The 16,756-nt window shown below is 46.5% G+C and overlaps 1 protein-coding gene across 7 annotated transcripts in view; it reads left to right on the plus strand.

The window, feature by feature from the left end:
• lyst (lysosomal trafficking regulator) overlaps nt 1–16,756 on the plus strand; it is a 397,928-nt gene that overhangs the window by 188,097 nt on the left and 193,075 nt on the right. For all 7 annotated transcript variants that reach the window (XM_038800534.1, XM_038800541.1, XM_038800536.1 and 4 more), the window contains exon 9: nt 13,035–13,246. In XM_038800534.1, the coding sequence (XP_038656462.1) occupies nt 13,035–13,246 (212 nt within the window). The remainder of the gene's footprint in view (nt 1–13,034; nt 13,247–16,756) is intronic.

A 16,756-nucleotide genomic window follows, 5' to 3' on the forward strand; every position in this document is an offset into this window, starting at 1 on the left:
AATCGGAGGAGATTTGTTCTGGCCCCATCTTGTCGTATTTAGACTGCTTTGGGTTATGACGAGTTAGTCTTATCAGAATTTACAGAGCCCAGGCATTTCGGAACAACTTGACCTACTCTGATCTTATTCATGCTTTAGGTCATGCGAAGTCAGTTTTTTTTTCTTTGTACCCAGTAGTTGACCAGTTTTCCCATCATGCCATTATTTACTTCGTACAACATCACAATTGTACCAGACAATTTTGTTGAATTTTAAAATATTCTCTACCAGACTTTTTGTATACCTTCTTTAAAACATCTTGACTGACTCCAAACCCTTTCAGTATTCTAATTAAAGGCAGACGCTGACCGTTTTAAAGATACAGTCGTTATTCTCTGCTTCTGGTCTATGTACATTCCCAGATACTTGAAACAACCTCTACTGGTTGAACATCCTTCCTCAAATAAGGAGACCAAAACTGCACCCCTCCTCTATACCTCGAATGGTGAACTTGATCTTTTCCAAATGCAGGAATTCTGCGAAATCGCTCACCCACACCCATGCCTTTGGCTGCTCCAAGTCCTACTAGTACATCAAAATCCGTCTCAGGGCTATTGAGGAAGCAAAGGCTAACATGTCGGCCTGTCTTCCCCTCCTGTACTCCCGGATCCTCCGACACTCCAAATATCGCCACCTCTGGACTCGGTGCTACTTCTACCCACAAAGTCTTTGACATTACATCCGAAAGTCCCCTCCAAAACCCCTCAATCTCGAGCACACCCAAAACATATGCCTGCACCTATCTTCCATCCCTGGAAAGAACTGACTCATCCTGGACACTGTCATGTGGTCCATGTGCACCACCTTAAATTCGATAAGGCCTAGTCTTGCACACGATGAGAATGCTTTCACGCTCTACAGAGCATTCACTCAATACTCAGGCCCCCAACGCCTCTCTTCTAAATCATATATATTATGAATTGCTGGGGGCCTAACATTGGTCCCAATGGTATCCCACTAATCACTGCCTCCCATTTGGAAAAAGACCAGTTTATTCCTACTCTTTGTTTCCTGTCTGCCAACCAGTTTTCTATCCATCTCGATACACTACCCCCAAACCCACGTGCTTTTTGTTATGTGAGCCTTCTGAAAGTCCAAATAAACCACATTACTGGATTTCTCTACAGTGGTGAGCCCTGGATTATATATGCTGGGCAAGAGAAAAATTTGAGCAATTTCCACCGTTGCTGTCTCGGGTGTATCCTGGTCAAGGTCACTAAATCAGAGATCCTTCCATTAGCTTACACTTATTACAAAGCTAACGACACCTGCACTGGCTCAGCCGTGTTCATTTGCTGGATGATGGCTCTTTACCGAAAGATCTTCTGCATGGTGAACCGGACACTGGGTCAAGGCCTTCAGGGCATCAATTCCTCTGCCACAAAAACACCTGGCATATAAAACTGGATATAAAGATGATGGACATTGACACTGGCAACTGGGAGATGATCACTGACAGCTGTTACCTCTGGAGGATAAATGTTTGGAAGGGCATTGGGAGAGGCGAGCAGAAAGCTAAGCTGGCCGAGAAGAGGGCCCACTGATAACAGAGGCCAGTGAATTGTGCACCTTCAGTCTGCTGTTTCTTTTTCTGCAGCAAATGTGACAAGAAACTGCAGTGTCACAAGGGGGCTCTTGAGTCACACCAGGCAATGCCTAACACAGAGTAAGAATGTAGGAACATAGGAATTAGGAGCAGAAGTAGGCAATTCAGCCCTTCGAGCCTGCTCCGCCATTCAATCAGATCATGGTTGATCTCTTCCTGGTCTCAAAGACACCTCCCTACCTGTTCCCCATATCCCTTTAACCCGTTTTAAAATCAGAAATATATCTATCTCCCTATCTTGAAACCATTTAATGATTCAGATTCTACTGTACTATGGGGCAGCGAGTTCCACAAATTCACCACCCTTTGCGAGAATTAGTGCCTCCTCATCTCAGTTTTAAATCTACCGCCTCTTAACCTATATCTGTGACCTTTTGTTCTAGATTGCCCTCTTTGACCCACAAGGGGGAACATTTGGTCTACATTTACTTTACCAATCCCTTTTAGTATTTTGTATACCTCGATCAGATCAGATCCCCTCTCATCCTTCTGAACTCCAGCGAGTATAATAAACCCAAACTGTTTAATCTCTCCTCGTATGTCAACCCCTTCATCCCGGGAATCAATCTGGTGAACCTCCTCTGAACTGCCTTCAATGCCACCACATCCTTCCTCAAATACGGAGACCGAAATTGAACACAATACTCCCGATGTGGTCTCACCAACCCCCTATACAAATCCAACAACACTTCTCTACTTTTATACTCCAGTCCTTTTGCAATAAACACGAACATTCCATTTGCCTTTCTTATTACAATTTGTACTGGCATACAGGCTTTCTGTGATTCATGAACAAAGACATCCAGATCTCTCTGCCCAGGTGCATTTTGCTTTCCAAATAGATAATTTGGCATTATATTTCTTTGGCCAAAATGGGTAACCTCACACTTATCCACATTAACTCCATCTGCCAAATTTTGGCCCAATCCTCGAGCCTATCTATATCCATCTGTAAAATCTATATCTCTTCTTCACTGCCTGCTTTCCTACCTATTTTAGTATCATCCGCAAATATTGCTGTTACACTCTCTCCCTGCGTGCAGATCAATTTATATAGATTGTAAATAGTTGAGGTCCGAGGACTGAACCCCTCGACACCCCGCTAGTTACAGTTCGCCAGCCAGAGAAGGACCCATTTAACCTGACCCTCTGCTTTCTGTCAGTCAGCCTCAGTCCAATCCTCAATCCAATCTAGTATTCTACTCCCAAACCCCTGCGATCTCACCTTCTGGATCAATCTTTTACCTCCACCTTGTCAAACGCAGTCTGGAAGTCTAGATGTACCAGATCCACAGGTTCCCCATTATCCACCTTGCTGGTTACGTCCTCGAAAGAACTCGAGCAAGTTTGTCAAGCATGACTTGCCCTTCATAAAACCATGCTGACAATGGTGGATTGAGCTTTGTCTTTCCATATGCTCAGTCATCTCTCCTCGATGATTGATTCCAGCACCACAGAGGTCAAGCTAACCGATCTATCATTTCCTACTTTTTGCCTCTCTCCCTTTTTGAATAGGGGAGTTACATTAGAGTGTTTCCAATCCACTGTGACCATTCCAGATTCCAGGGAATTTTTAAATATCATAACCAATGCATCCACAACCTCTGCTGGCACCTCCTTTAATACCCTAGGGTGCGGACGATCAGGTCCCAGAAACATATCGGTCCCATTAGTTTATTTAATACCTTCTCCCTAGGGTACTAAAGGATGGTTATTGTACTAAGTTCCTCTACATTTTGGGTGGCACGGTGGTGCAGTGGTTAGCACTGCTGCCTCATGCCCCTGAGGACCCGGGTTCAATCCCGGTCCCGGGTCACTGTCTGTGTGGAGTTTGCACATTCTCCCCATGTCTGCGTGGGTCTTGCCACCCATAACCCAAAGATGTGCAGGTTAGGTGGATTGGCCACACTAAATTGCCCCACAGTTGAAAAAATAATAATTGGCACTCTAAATTTATTAAATTTATTAAAAGAAAAGCTCCTCTGCATTAACTGCAGTTCTTGGGAACATTTTTATTATCCTCTACCCAGTTGACCAGCATGTGCAACCCATTGTGCTACTAAATGAAATGAAAATGAAAATCGCTTATTGTCACTCGTAGGCTTCAAATGAAGTTACTGTGAAAAACCCCTAGTCGCCACATTCTGGTGCCTGTTCGGGGAGGCTGGTACGGGAATTGAACAGTGCTGCTGGCCTGCCTTGGTCTGCTTTCAAAGCCAGCGATTTAGCCTTGTGCGGAGGCTGCCGCGATGATTGTTATTGTACTGGTGACACCTTTGGTTTATTACGAAGAAAATGACTAAGACTTCAGTGGCTGTTAGTCTGTCTTATGCACCTACAGGTTATTATTTAAGTGGTACTACTTGTGGCATGGTTTGCTTATGATCTCATTGCTATCCATACATGTTTCCTCTTTACTTGTTGATTATATTGGCATTGCCAATCAGCTAACTCCCGAGGCCTATTTACTTGCATGTTCAGGATGTATGCTGTGTGCTATGACCATGAGGCCATGTTTACTTCTTGTAACTCCTCTTATGGACTCAATGGGAAATCCATAGCTTTCTACCCCTGTTAGCCTCCAGGAACCTAATGAAAAATAACTGGGATAAGAAGTGGGTGCAAGCAAAATTATTAAGTATTGTAGCCTCGAGTTCATAGTCCATAGAAAATTGTAAATAAGCACTTGACTTGGAGTCTTGGTTAGGAAACTGCAGAGTGGGAGAAGTTTTCAAGAATTAGGACCAGGGCTTGGAATCTGAAGTGGGGTGTAAAATTTGCAAACAAGACAACAGTTTTCAAGATAGGGTTTGAGGAAGAAGAAGCACAATGACTTAAAATTAAAGTTGCCAACAGTCCATTCAGACTGGGGAGCCAGTACCTGTAGGTTAAGAAAGGGGAATTTTGAAAGAGGTGATCAGGTGAAAATACCTGGGGTGCGATTCTCCGACCCCCACGCCGGGTGGGAGAATCGCGGGAGTGCCGGGCGATTCCCGCCACGCTGTCCTGGCACCCACACGCGATTCTCCCACCCCCCCCCAAAACGGCGTGCCGCGTTTCACGACAGGCCGCTCGGAGAATCACCGCTCGCCGTTTCTAACAGGCGAGTGGTGATTCTCTGGCCCGGATGGACCGAGCGGCCTGCCCAATCCGATGGGTTCACACCGGCTCCAACCACAACTGGTCGCTGCCGGCGTGAACAGCGCGCGAAGGCTGCATGTGTGGCCTGTTGGGGGGGGGGGGGGGGGGGGGGGAGGATCGAGCACCAGGGGGGTGCTCAGTAGGGCTCTGGCCCGCGATTGGTGCCCACCGATCGGCGGGCCAGTGTCTCTAAAGGACGCACTCTTTTCCTCCGCCACCCCACAAGATGAATCCTCCATGCCCATGCCCGCGGGGAGGACACAACCGCGCATACGCGGGTTCGCGTCTGCCAACCTGCGCATGCGCAGGTGACGTCATTTAAGCGGCGGCGGCGGCGTCATCATTACGCGGCGCCGCTTTGACGCGGCGCCAAGGAGCGGCCTCCGACGCCGCAATGAAACACTCCGGTTTTCACTCCGGCGTCGGCACTTAGTCTCCCGTTGGGAGAATTGGGCCCCTGGAGTTTGGGAGTGAGTGAGAATTAGGATCTGGCTGCATCTACCCTGCCAAGCCTTCTCAATCTTACATCTTTCAACAAGATCACCATTCGTGCGTTTAAGCTCCAGTGACAACCTCTGTATTCGGGTGCTGCCTTACAAATGCTTATATAGCACACAGAATTGTAGAATCCCTACAGTGGAGAAGGAGGCCATTTGATCCATCGAGTCTGCACCGACCCTCTGAAAGAGCACCCTATTTAAACACATGCCCCCACTCAATCCCAGTGATCCTACCTAACCTTTTGGACTCAAAGGGGCATTTTAGCATAGCTAATCCACCTAACCTGTACATCTTTGGACTGTGGGAGGAAACTGCAGCACCCAGAGGAAACCCACGTAAGCGCACTGCTATCTCACAGTGCCGAGGTCCTGGGTTTGATCCCTGCCCAGGGTCACTGTCCGTGTGGAGTTTGCACATTCTCCCCGTGTCTGCGCGGGTCTTGCCACCCAACCCAAAGATGTGCAGGGTATGTGAATTAGCCACACTAAATTGCCCCTTAATTGGAAAAAAAAAGAATTTTCAATAAAAAGGAAACCCACGCAAACACGGTAGAACGTACTTACTCCACACAGACAGTCACCCGAGGCTGGAATTGAACATGGGTCCCTGCCACTGAGACAGCAGTGCTAACCAGCAAGACTTTCCAACTTTTGTAATCCATCCCCTTTGCAATAAAGGGCACCATTGCATTTGCATACGTAATTTATTGCTGTATCTGCATGTTAACAGTAGCAGTTCCCCATATGTATCAAATTAAATTTTTGACAACTAATCTGAAGGTCTCCAATAGTGTGTGGCAGAACAATGAGTAAAGTGGCCAGGGAGATGCATGTTTTCAGAAATGGAAAGCTCAGGGATGAAAAGAGAGTGCTCAAATCTTTAAGCAATGTTTTGAAAGGGAGATTGTATTGATTCATGTGGGACCTGCAAGTTTTCTTAAGGCGCAGCAGTGCTTAAAAAAGTTACATTAAGGAGTGGTTGATGATGAAAAGCAGAAGAAGCCAAAAATATAAATTGTATAGAGAAGAATGTGTGCTCGAGAAGAAGGGGTCAAAGACCAATGTCCAGAGAGAGAGAGAGAGAGAGGTTATGGTGGGAAAGACTAGCATTTATATAGTGCACTATATGGCCTTAGGATTTCCCAGAATACTTTATCGCCAATTTCCCACAAACAACAATGTTGTTTCTGGGACCATTTAAAAAAATTTATATAAATTTAGAGTACCCAATTCATTTTTGCAATTAAGGGGCAATTTAACGAAACCAATCTACCTACCCTGCACATCTTTGGGTTGTGGGGGTGAAACCCACGCAGACACGGGGAGAATGTGCAAACTCCACACGGACAGTGACCCAGAGCCAGGATCGAACCTGGGACCTCGGTGCTATGAGGCAGCAATGCTAACCACTGCGCCACCGTGCCCCCCTCTGGGACCATTTATTACAATGTGAGGTTGGTTGAGGGAGAAATTCTGACCTGGTGCATTTGCTTGCTTTTCAAATAGTGCTGTGGCATCTTTCACGCCCACCTTTGACTGAGGCCCTGTCTGCCCCCATCTGAAAGATGGCATCCCCATCAACACTTCCTTATTTCTGCATAAGGTGTTAGCATAATTTGTGTGTTCAAGTGTCTGGCATGGGGCATGAATCCGCAGCCGTCTGACTCTGTGGCGGGTGTGTTGGTATCAGGTTGCAGTTAACAGCTTAAGGACCATTAGTTGCAAGAGAATTTGATTTTGATTTGATTTATTATTGTCACATGTATTAGTATACAGTGAAAAGTATTGTTTCTTGCATGCTGTACAAACAATACATACCGTACATAGGGAAGGAAGGAGATACTGCAGAATATAATTTTACAGTTATAGCAAGGTGTAGAGAAAAGATCAACTTAATAAGAGGTAGGTCCATTCAAAAGTCTAATGGCAGTAGGGAAGAATCTGTTCTTAAGTCGGTTCGTACGTGACCTCAAACTTTGGTATCTTTTTCCTGACGGAAGAAGGTGGAAGAGACTATATCCGGGGTGCGTGGGGTCTTTAATTATGCTGGCTGCCTTTCTGAGGCAGCGGGAATTATAGATAGAGTCAAGGGATGAGAGGCTGGTTTGCGTGATGGACTTGGGCTACATTCACGACCGTTTGTAGTTTCCTGTGGTCTTGGGCAGAGCAGGCTCCATACCAAGCTGTGATACAACCAGAAAGAATGCTTTGTATGGTGCATCTGTAAAAGTTGGTGAGGGTCGCAGCTGACATGCCAAATTTCTTAAGTCTTCTGAGAAAGTAGAGTCGTTGGTGTGCTTTCTTAACTATAGCGTCGGCATGGGGGACCAGGACAGGTTGTTGGTGATCTGTACACCTAAAAACTTGAAGCTCTCGACCCTTTCTACTTGGTTCCCATTGATGCAGACAGGGGCATGTTTTCCACTATGCTTCCTGAAGTCGATGACCATCTCCTTCATTTTGTTGACAATGAGGGAGAGATTGTCGTCGCACCAGTTCACCAGATTCTCTATCTCATTCCTATACTCTGTCTCATCATTGCTTGAAATCCGACCCACTACGGTGGTGTCATCAGCAAATTTGAAAATCGAGTTGGAGGGGAATTTGGCCACACAGTCATAGGTGGATAAGAAGTATAGTAGGGGCTGAGGACACCTGTGGGGCACCGGTGTTGAGGATGACCGTGGAGGAGGTGCTGTTGCCTATCTTTACTGATTATGGCCTGTGGGTTAGAAAGTTCAGGATCCAGTCGCAGAGGGAGGAGCCGAGGCCAAGGCCACGGTGTTTGGAGATGAGTTTCGTAGAAATGATGGTGTTGAAGGCTGAGCTGTAGTCGATAAATAGGAGTCTTTGTTATCTAGGTGTTCCAGGGTAGAGTGCAGGGCCATAGAGTTGGCGTCTGCTGTGGACTTGTTGCAGCGGTAGGCGAATTGCAGTGGATCAAGGCAATCTGGAAGGCTGGAGTTGATTCGTGCCATGACTAATATATCAAAGCACTTCATGATGATGGATGTCAGAGCCACTGGACGATAGTCATTAAGGCACACTGCTTGACTTTTTTTTGGTGCAGGGATGATGGTCGTCTTCTTGAAGCAAATAAGGACCTCAGATTGTTGTAAAGAGAGGTTGAAGATGTCTGTGAATACCCCCGCCAGCTGATCCATGCAAGACCTGAGTGCTCGTCCGGGTACCCCATCCGGGCCAGAGAAGGCTGTTCTGACGCCTGCAGTGGTCATCTCAGATACAAGTTCATCCGCGGCTTCTGGGGTGGAGGGCTTGCTCGCGCTGACCTCTTGCTCAAAGCGGGCATAGAATGCGTTGAGCTCATCAGGGAGGGGTGCGTTGGAGCCGATGATTTTACATGCCTTCATCTTGTAGCCCGTTATATCTTACAGACCTTGCCATAGACGGCGGAGATCTGTGTGGCTAGCCTGGGACTCTAGCTTGGTCTGGTACTGTCTTTTAGCATCTTTGATGGATTTCTTTAGATCATATCTGGCTTTCTTGTAGAGGTCAGGGTCGCCTGACTTGAACGCCTCAGACCTAGACTTCAGCAAGCAGTGGATATCCCTGTTCAGCCAGGTTTTCTGGTTGGGAAACACGCGGATTTGTTTCTTTGGCACACAGTCGTCTACACACTTACTAATGAAGTTAGTTACTGTAGTGGCGTACTCGTTCAGGCTGGTCGCAGAGTTTTTAAATACTGACCAGTCCACTGACTCTAAGCAGTCCCTTAGGAGATCATCCGATTCCTCAGACCAACAATGCACGACTTTCTTTGATGGATTCTCCTGCTTCACTATGCAGGAGCACAGCCTTGTGGTCAGATTTGCCAACGTGTGGCAGGCGATAGAGTGGTAGGCATGTTTGGTATTTGTACAGCAGTGGTCCAGGATGGTTAGGCCTCTGGTGGAACAGGTGAGGTGTTGGTGGTAACTTGGTAGTATGCTCTTGAGCTTGGCCTGATTGAAGTCCCCAGCTGCAATGAACATGGCCTCGGGATATTTCGTTTCAAGGCTATTTGTGGTGGTGAATATTTCGTCCAGTGTGATTTTCACCTTCGCATGGGGTGGGATGTAAACTGCTGTCAGGATAACGGAGCTGAACTTCCGCAGAAGGTAGAACGGGGCAGCATTTTAGTGTCAGGTATTCTTGGTCCGGGAGCAGAAACTCAGCAGTGTTCCTACATCTAGGCACCAGGAGGTGTTGATTAGGAGGCAGGCCCCACCTCCCCTTGCCTTGCCTGAGGCTGCCGTACGGTCCATTCAGTGGATTGAGAAGCCCTCTGGTTGTAGGGCACAGTCCGGTGAAGCAGAAGTGAGCCATGTCTCCGTGAAACAGAGCACACAGCAGTCCCTTAGTTCTCTTTGAAAAGTGAGTCTGGCTTTAAGTTCGTCAAGCTTGTTTTATAGAGATTGGACATTAGCTCGGAGTAAGCTAGGCAGCGGGGCTTTGGGGCCGCGTTGTTTCACTCTCACCTGCAGGCCTGCAAGTTTTCCACGCTTCCTGCAGTGACTGCATCTTTTCGAGCCTGGGAGACGTTGAGTGTGCAGTGTTAAGGGAATAGTTGTGTCCAATGAGGTTATTCACTCTGGTCAGTGTGTGGACAGAGGATTTGTTGCCTTGCTTGTGGTTCCTGTGTTGGTAGGTGGGTCTACGCGGTCGAGCGTTCCGGTTTGCTGTCAGGCTGTGGTTTGTCCTCACAGGTCGATGGATGTCATGGGGTGAAGGCCGGTAAGTGGTAAGAAACAATATCGATGTCAAGCATCTAGATCTGGGAAAGTGGAAAGCATTGGAGGAATCTTGTGAAGTGCGTTAAACTACAAGAAATAATGCACTACTTAAACTCCCTTTTGTTTTGTGAGCTAGGGATTAGGACCTATATTCTCCGGTGTCTGGATTATCCCCAAGATGAATGTCTGCTTTCTGTGGATGTTCCAATACGTTGAATTTCTCTGTAGTTTGAACAACCAATCAGCAATTTCCTTGGACCCTTCCAAAAATGGTCAGTCCTAGTTACTTTCCTGGATAGTTATCTAGGAAATATTAGACAAAACAATCCTAGTCAGAGCCCTGGATAACTATAAAATAGACCACTCAACACATTCATTGACTCCGCCCCTCCCCAACCGTTTGAAGGCAGTGTTTATAGAAGGGAAATTAATATCCTAATTTAGATTGGAATGAAGGAGCTGATTTCTGTTGCTAGAGTAACATGGACTGTCGTGAGTACTGTCAGTGTTTCTGTTAATGAAAGCAGCAGTAATTAAAATCTAAAACAATATATTTTTAATGAAAAAGTAAAAGAATGTGTAAATTATCAAAGTTCCAAATTTTATTTAACTAGCTGGATTAGGGAAATTATACATTGACTTAGAAAGGAGCGAAGAGCGAGTGAATGAGATAGAAAGTTCGAAGAAAGGTAATTTGATTTTATATGAATACCTAATGTTTCCCTGTGCAGAAGTAGATATTTGTCCTAATTCAACCAACAAATGGCTAAATCGCAAGTCTCAATGGCAATGAGATCAGATTGCCTTAATTCTTTCAGTAATTCCATGTTAGCCATGAGCCATATTATGAGTATTGTGGTATTTTAATGTTACATTCAGAAACTAGTTCAATCTTGTTTCTGCTGTATATTCAGAATCACATCACACTTTCCTTACGTCATAGGTTTCTAATTACACAAACCTGTCTAAAATATTCTTAGCATTAATACAAAATATATTTTTATGCTTCTACTTTATTATTTCACCTCTTTTTTGCCCTTTATTCATTTGCTTTCATAATGTCCACACAGTTCAGACATCTCTTTGTATTAATAAATACTCCACTCCATACAGCTGTAAAAATAGTACTGAGATCTTTTGAAGTGGCAATTAGTCTACTTGCTGTTGCCCAGTTAATTTGCATCCCATCGCTGCAATACAACAAAGTTCTATTAACCTAGATGTCCCACACGTTTTCATTTGTCTTGTTCAATTTCTCCCTTTCAGCATAATTCATGTAAAGTTGAAAGGCATGAGAAAAATATTAGATCTGTATTTTGATAACTGTATTTGAGTTTGTAATTTTAAGTACTCCAACCTAAAACTTTAAAAAATTTTTTAGAGTGCCCAATAATTTTTTCCAATTAAGGGGCAATTTAGCGTGGCCAATCCACCTACCCTGCACATCTTTGGGTTGTGGGGGTGAAACCCATGCAGACACGGGGAGAATGTGCAAACTCCACACGGACAGTGACACAGAGCCGGGATTCGAACCCGGGTCCTCGGCGCCGTAGGCAGCAATGCTAACCACTGTGCCACCGTGCTGCCTCAACCTAACACATTTTAACTGTAAACACAACAAAAAGGGTGAGAAGGGCAGGAGGGATAATGCACCACAAGCAGGTGTGTCAATGGAGACTTTAGAAAGGTTGGTTTTGGGGATTGGAGTTGAACAGACACAAGACTGAAGATTTTTATTAGATATTGGGATGGGACTGACATGCTCAAGGATTTTGAAGACTGGGAAGATGATTAAAGGTGGGCCAGGGAGTTGGAGGGAGTGGCTGGGTTACGAGTAAATTCTTTACAGAGGGAATAGCAGTTTTTAATCGGGAAAGAGAAGAAACCTGCGGAAGGAAAATCATTGATTGTATCAATTTCACTGAATTAAGTGTAACTCTGGAAAGAATTGCAACAACTGTATTTTCATTCACTTCTACATATATCTGAGTTTACTGGTGGTAAAGTGGTTGTGGTAACAGTTAGATGGAAGTACCCCAATTTTTCTCCCAAGCTGTGGCTAGAATTTACGTGGTAATACCTGGTGTTCATTTTTACTTCTCAGTTTTATATAGATAATTTTAGCTAAAAGGACTTTTTGGACCGGGTTGTGTTTATTCATGCAGAGTTTTTGAAGCGTCCTTTTGCTGTGACTTTACCTCTAATCCCAAATGTATGTTGAATATAAATACAGAACATGACTGGGACGAGGATGAGTAGGTTCTTTGGGGGTGAAGATAGGTGTGTCAGGTGCTCGGGGAGTCCAGCGAATCATGCCCATATGTTCTGGGCATGCCCGGCATTGGAGGAGTTCTGGAAGGGGGTGGCGAGGACGGTGTCAAGGGTGGTGGGATCCAGGGTCAAGCCAGGATGGGGACTCGCGATCTTTGGGGTTGGGGTAGAGCCGGGAGTGCAGGAGGCGAAAGAGGCTGGTGTGCTGGCCTTTGCGTCCCTAGTAGCCCGGCGAAGGATTTTGCTACAGTGGAAGGACGCGAGGCCCCCAAGCGTGGAGACCTGGATCAATGACATGGCGGGCTTCATTAAGCTTGAGAAGGTTAAATTCACCCTGAGAGGATCGGTGCAAGGGTTCTTTAAACGGTGGCAACCTTTCCTCGACTTGCTGGCTCAACGATAGGGTACTGGGACAGTAGCAGCAGCAACCCGGGGGGGGGGGGGGGGGGGGGAACGTTGATTATGTTGGCTTATTTAAATTTGATGTATTTAATTTTAATTTATGGTTAAGTTCTCTTGTTGGGGGGGGGGGGGTGGGGGGGAGAGGAGTGTGATACATGTGATGTTACGGTATGGGGGGAATTGTGGGTGTTATGGGGCTGTTAGTTGCATATTGCTGCTTTTTGCTATACTTGTTGTTATATTTTTATATTTTCTGTAAAAAATTCCAATAAAAATTATTTAAAAAAAAAAAAAGAATATAAATACAGAATGTGTAATTGTTTTCTCTGCTCTGTGATACAGATGGGAAACTCATTGCTCAATCATCGAGTTATCTCTGTAATATTACTGAGGGTACTGGACAGAGAGAATTGATTTACCCTGAGATCTGTATGTTAGAACTCGCCCTGCTGTCTGCCAGCAATCCCAGCCTTGATGTCCTAATCCACGTCTTCAGAAATTTGCTCGAGGTTGTACAACACAGTGAAAAAAATGCTACATCCATTTACCAGCAGGTAAAACATCAACGAAACTGCTTTGTGTTAGTGCAAAAAAATGACTGAATATAAAAAGACAAGGGGCTGGATTCTCCATCCCGCAGCGCCAGATTTCTGGTTCAGCATGCTGGCGGGATGCTTCGTTTCGCCGGCTGGTCAATGGGATTTCCAATTGCGGGGCAGCCCCACACCATCGGGAAACCCCTGGGCTGCCGGCAGAACGGAGCATCCCGACAGTGGAGAATTCAGCCCAGGATATGTAGTCTGATTCTGTTAGTATAAAATTACTATTTCGTAGAATTTACAGTGCCGAAGGAGGCCATTCAGCCCATCGAGTCTGCACCGGCCCTTGGAAAGAGCACCCTACCCAAGCTCACAACGCCACCCTACCCCCACACCTCCACCCTACCCCGTAACCCCAACTAACCTTTTTTAGACACTAAGGGTAATTTAGCATTGCCAATCCACCTAACCTGCACATCTTTGGACTGTGGGAGGAAACAGGAGCATCCGGAAGAAACTTTCGCAGACACGGGAAGAACGTGCAGACTCCACACAGTGACCAAAGCCAGGAATCGAACCTGGACCCTGGAGATGTGAAGCAACTGCGCAAACCACTGTGCTACCGTGCTCTTTTTGCACTCAATTTTGCACTTCAAATTCAAATTATCCAGTAATTTTAATTAATCAATTTAAATAAAGAGCATAGGAGTCTTTTTATACGTAGAACAAATTTGGTAATTTGAAGACTTGACTTGAATTAACAGGGGTTTGTTTATCTGCGATTCCAGTATCTGGAACTGCAATTGCTTCTTGCTCCATTTTAGCAGACACCAGTTTAGAATATACAATTCTTCACATTTTACAGCACAGAAATAGCCCATTTGCCCATCATGACTGTGCTTGCCTTATGTTCTGTGAGGGCAAGGCTGTAATGAGGTCTGAAGCTGAGTGGTCCTGATGGAATCCAAACAGGGAATTAATGAGCACGTTATTACTGAGTAAGTGCCACTGTGCAGCACTGACAATGACTCCTTCCATCACTTTGCAGATGGCGGATGACTGATAGGACATCCTCGCACAGAAGGAGGTTGAGTTCACCTGCCACATCGCCTCACAGAACAGCCCCCAATCTATTTCCCTCCCCAACTTCTCCTCCCATTTACACTTGATCCTCACCACTTGCTTCCGCAACCACCCGTATATATCTCCAATCCTGCCCTCCCCAAGTTATCAGGAAGCAGCAGTTGCTCCAACAGTGTGTACTCCGGTAGCTTGGGGAATGCCCTCCACTCCTTTCGCGCAACGTCCCGCACCTGCATATACTTAAACTCTCTGCCCCTCGGCAGCTCAGATCTCTCCCACAGCTCGTCCAGTCCCGTAAACTTCACTTCCGAGAACAAGTCCCTAACCTGCTCCACCCACCTCCCTCGTCCCATTCATCCCATCTATCCACCCCGGCTCAAACCTATGGTTCCCACACAATTGTGCCACTATCGCCTCACCTTCTCCACATTCGCTGCCCAATAGTAATGTAGCAGGTTCGGGTGCACAAACCTCCCTTTTATGTCTCAGCCTCTGCTACGGAGCCCTCTTCACCCTTGGCACCTTCCCCGTCCGTATGAACTCCGAGATCAGTGCCTCCACCCTCCAGAAGAAGGCCTTGGAGTGAAACATCGGGAGGGTCTGAAAGATAAACAGGAACCTTGACAACACATTCACCTTCACCACCTTGCAACCTCCCTGCCAGCGCCAAGTGCAAAATGTCCCACCTCTTAAAATCCCCCTTAACCTCTTCCACTAACATTGTCAAATTCCACCTGTGCATCATGGCCCACTCACCTGTCACTAGAATCCCCAAATACCTGAACCTCTCGCTAGCTACCTTAAATGGCAGTTCCCCTAAATTGGCCTCCTGCTCTGCCACATTCACCGGAAACACCTTGCTCTACCTCCACTCCACCCGACCAAAGGCCTCTCTGCAGCCATCAAAACAATAAACTCTGGCACCTGCCCCCCTGATGGAGTCATAACTACATTTAACAGCCTCTTGATATTGGAGAGCTGCCTACCCTTTACAAAACCCATTTGATCCTCCGAGACCATCCCTGGCACGCACCCTTCCATCCTCCACATCAACATCTTCGCCAATGCTTTTACGTCCGTATTCAACAACAAGATAGGTCTGTACGACACACGCTCCAGTGGATCCTTCCCCTCTTCAGGTTCAGTGTAATCGACACCTGTGTCAGTGTCTCTGGCAACTCCCCCCTCTCCCATCGCCTCACCTCAAACTGTCAGAGCTCCAACTCATCCAAGAATCGTCCCATATCCCTCTCCTCTCCACCCGGCTCGCCCGTATACAACTTCTCGTAATACCCCCCAGAACACCTCGTTTATCCTCCCCGGCTCTGACATCACCTCCCCATTCTCCACCCGCACTCTTAAAATTTCCCTAGATGCTGCTTGCCATTGCCACTGGTGGGTCAACATATGGCTTGTTTTTTCTTTGTACTCATACTGCACCTCCCTTGCCCTCTATGGCTGCCCCAACACTTTGCCTGTCGTCAACCAATCAAACTGCCCCTTCAGCCTCTTCCTCTCTGCTAACAACTCATTCGTTGGGGTCCACCGAGTATATCCTAACCACCTCAATTATGTCAACCAGCAGCCATCTGTGCTTCTTCCTCCTCCTTCTATCGCTGTGTGCCTTGAACAAGCTGATCTTCCCTCAAACCACTGCCTTCAACGCCTCCCAGAAAGTGGCCGCTCACACCTCCCCGTTCTGAATAAGCGCATCTTTTAACAAAATGCCTTATCCACCAAGGGACCTGAATCTAGCCTCCATCCCAGCCTCTGCACCTGCCCTTAGATAAGCCTTACCTTCAGCCAATCTGGCGCATGGTCCGAAATCACAATTCCTGCATTCGCCGCCTCCACCACCCCCATCAGCACTGCCTGACTAACAGCAAAGAAATCAATTCTAAAATACACCCCAGTGACAGTACCACCAAGAAGAGCTAACGTTTTGAGTTCAGATGACCCTTTTTCAAAGTTTTGGCAAAGGGTCATCTGGACTCGAAACGTTAGCTCTTTTCTTTCCCTACAGATGCTGCAAGAGCTACTGAGATTTTCCAGCATTTTCTCTTTGGTTTCAGATTCCAGCATCCACAGTAAATTGCTTTTCTCCTCCACCAACTCGGCCATCATCCTCAATGTACTTCGTGGCGCTCGTTCCTTCCACACCCTCTGGCAGACCCACAATCCGAATGTTCTGCCATCTGAACCTGTTCTCCTCCTCCAACTTCACCCACAACAACTTATGTAGATCTCTCAGGATCCCCACCTCTGCCTCCAAGGACACAATCCGATTGATCTGGTTAGACACCACCTTCTCCACCTCCCTTTTCGTCGCTCCTTTCGCCTTGCGGCACTTCTCCAGCAGGTCCAACGACCCTCGCAGAGGTGCCACTGCTTTCTCTCAAGCGCCTTCGACCAGTCGTCGTGCATCTCCTTCCTTTGCTGGCG

This window comes from Scyliorhinus canicula, chromosome 6 (genome assembly GCF_902713615.1).
Source record: "Scyliorhinus canicula chromosome 6, sScyCan1.1, whole genome shotgun sequence".
In the NCBI taxonomy this organism is placed as follows: Eukaryota; Metazoa; Chordata; class Chondrichthyes; order Carcharhiniformes; family Scyliorhinidae; genus Scyliorhinus; species Scyliorhinus canicula.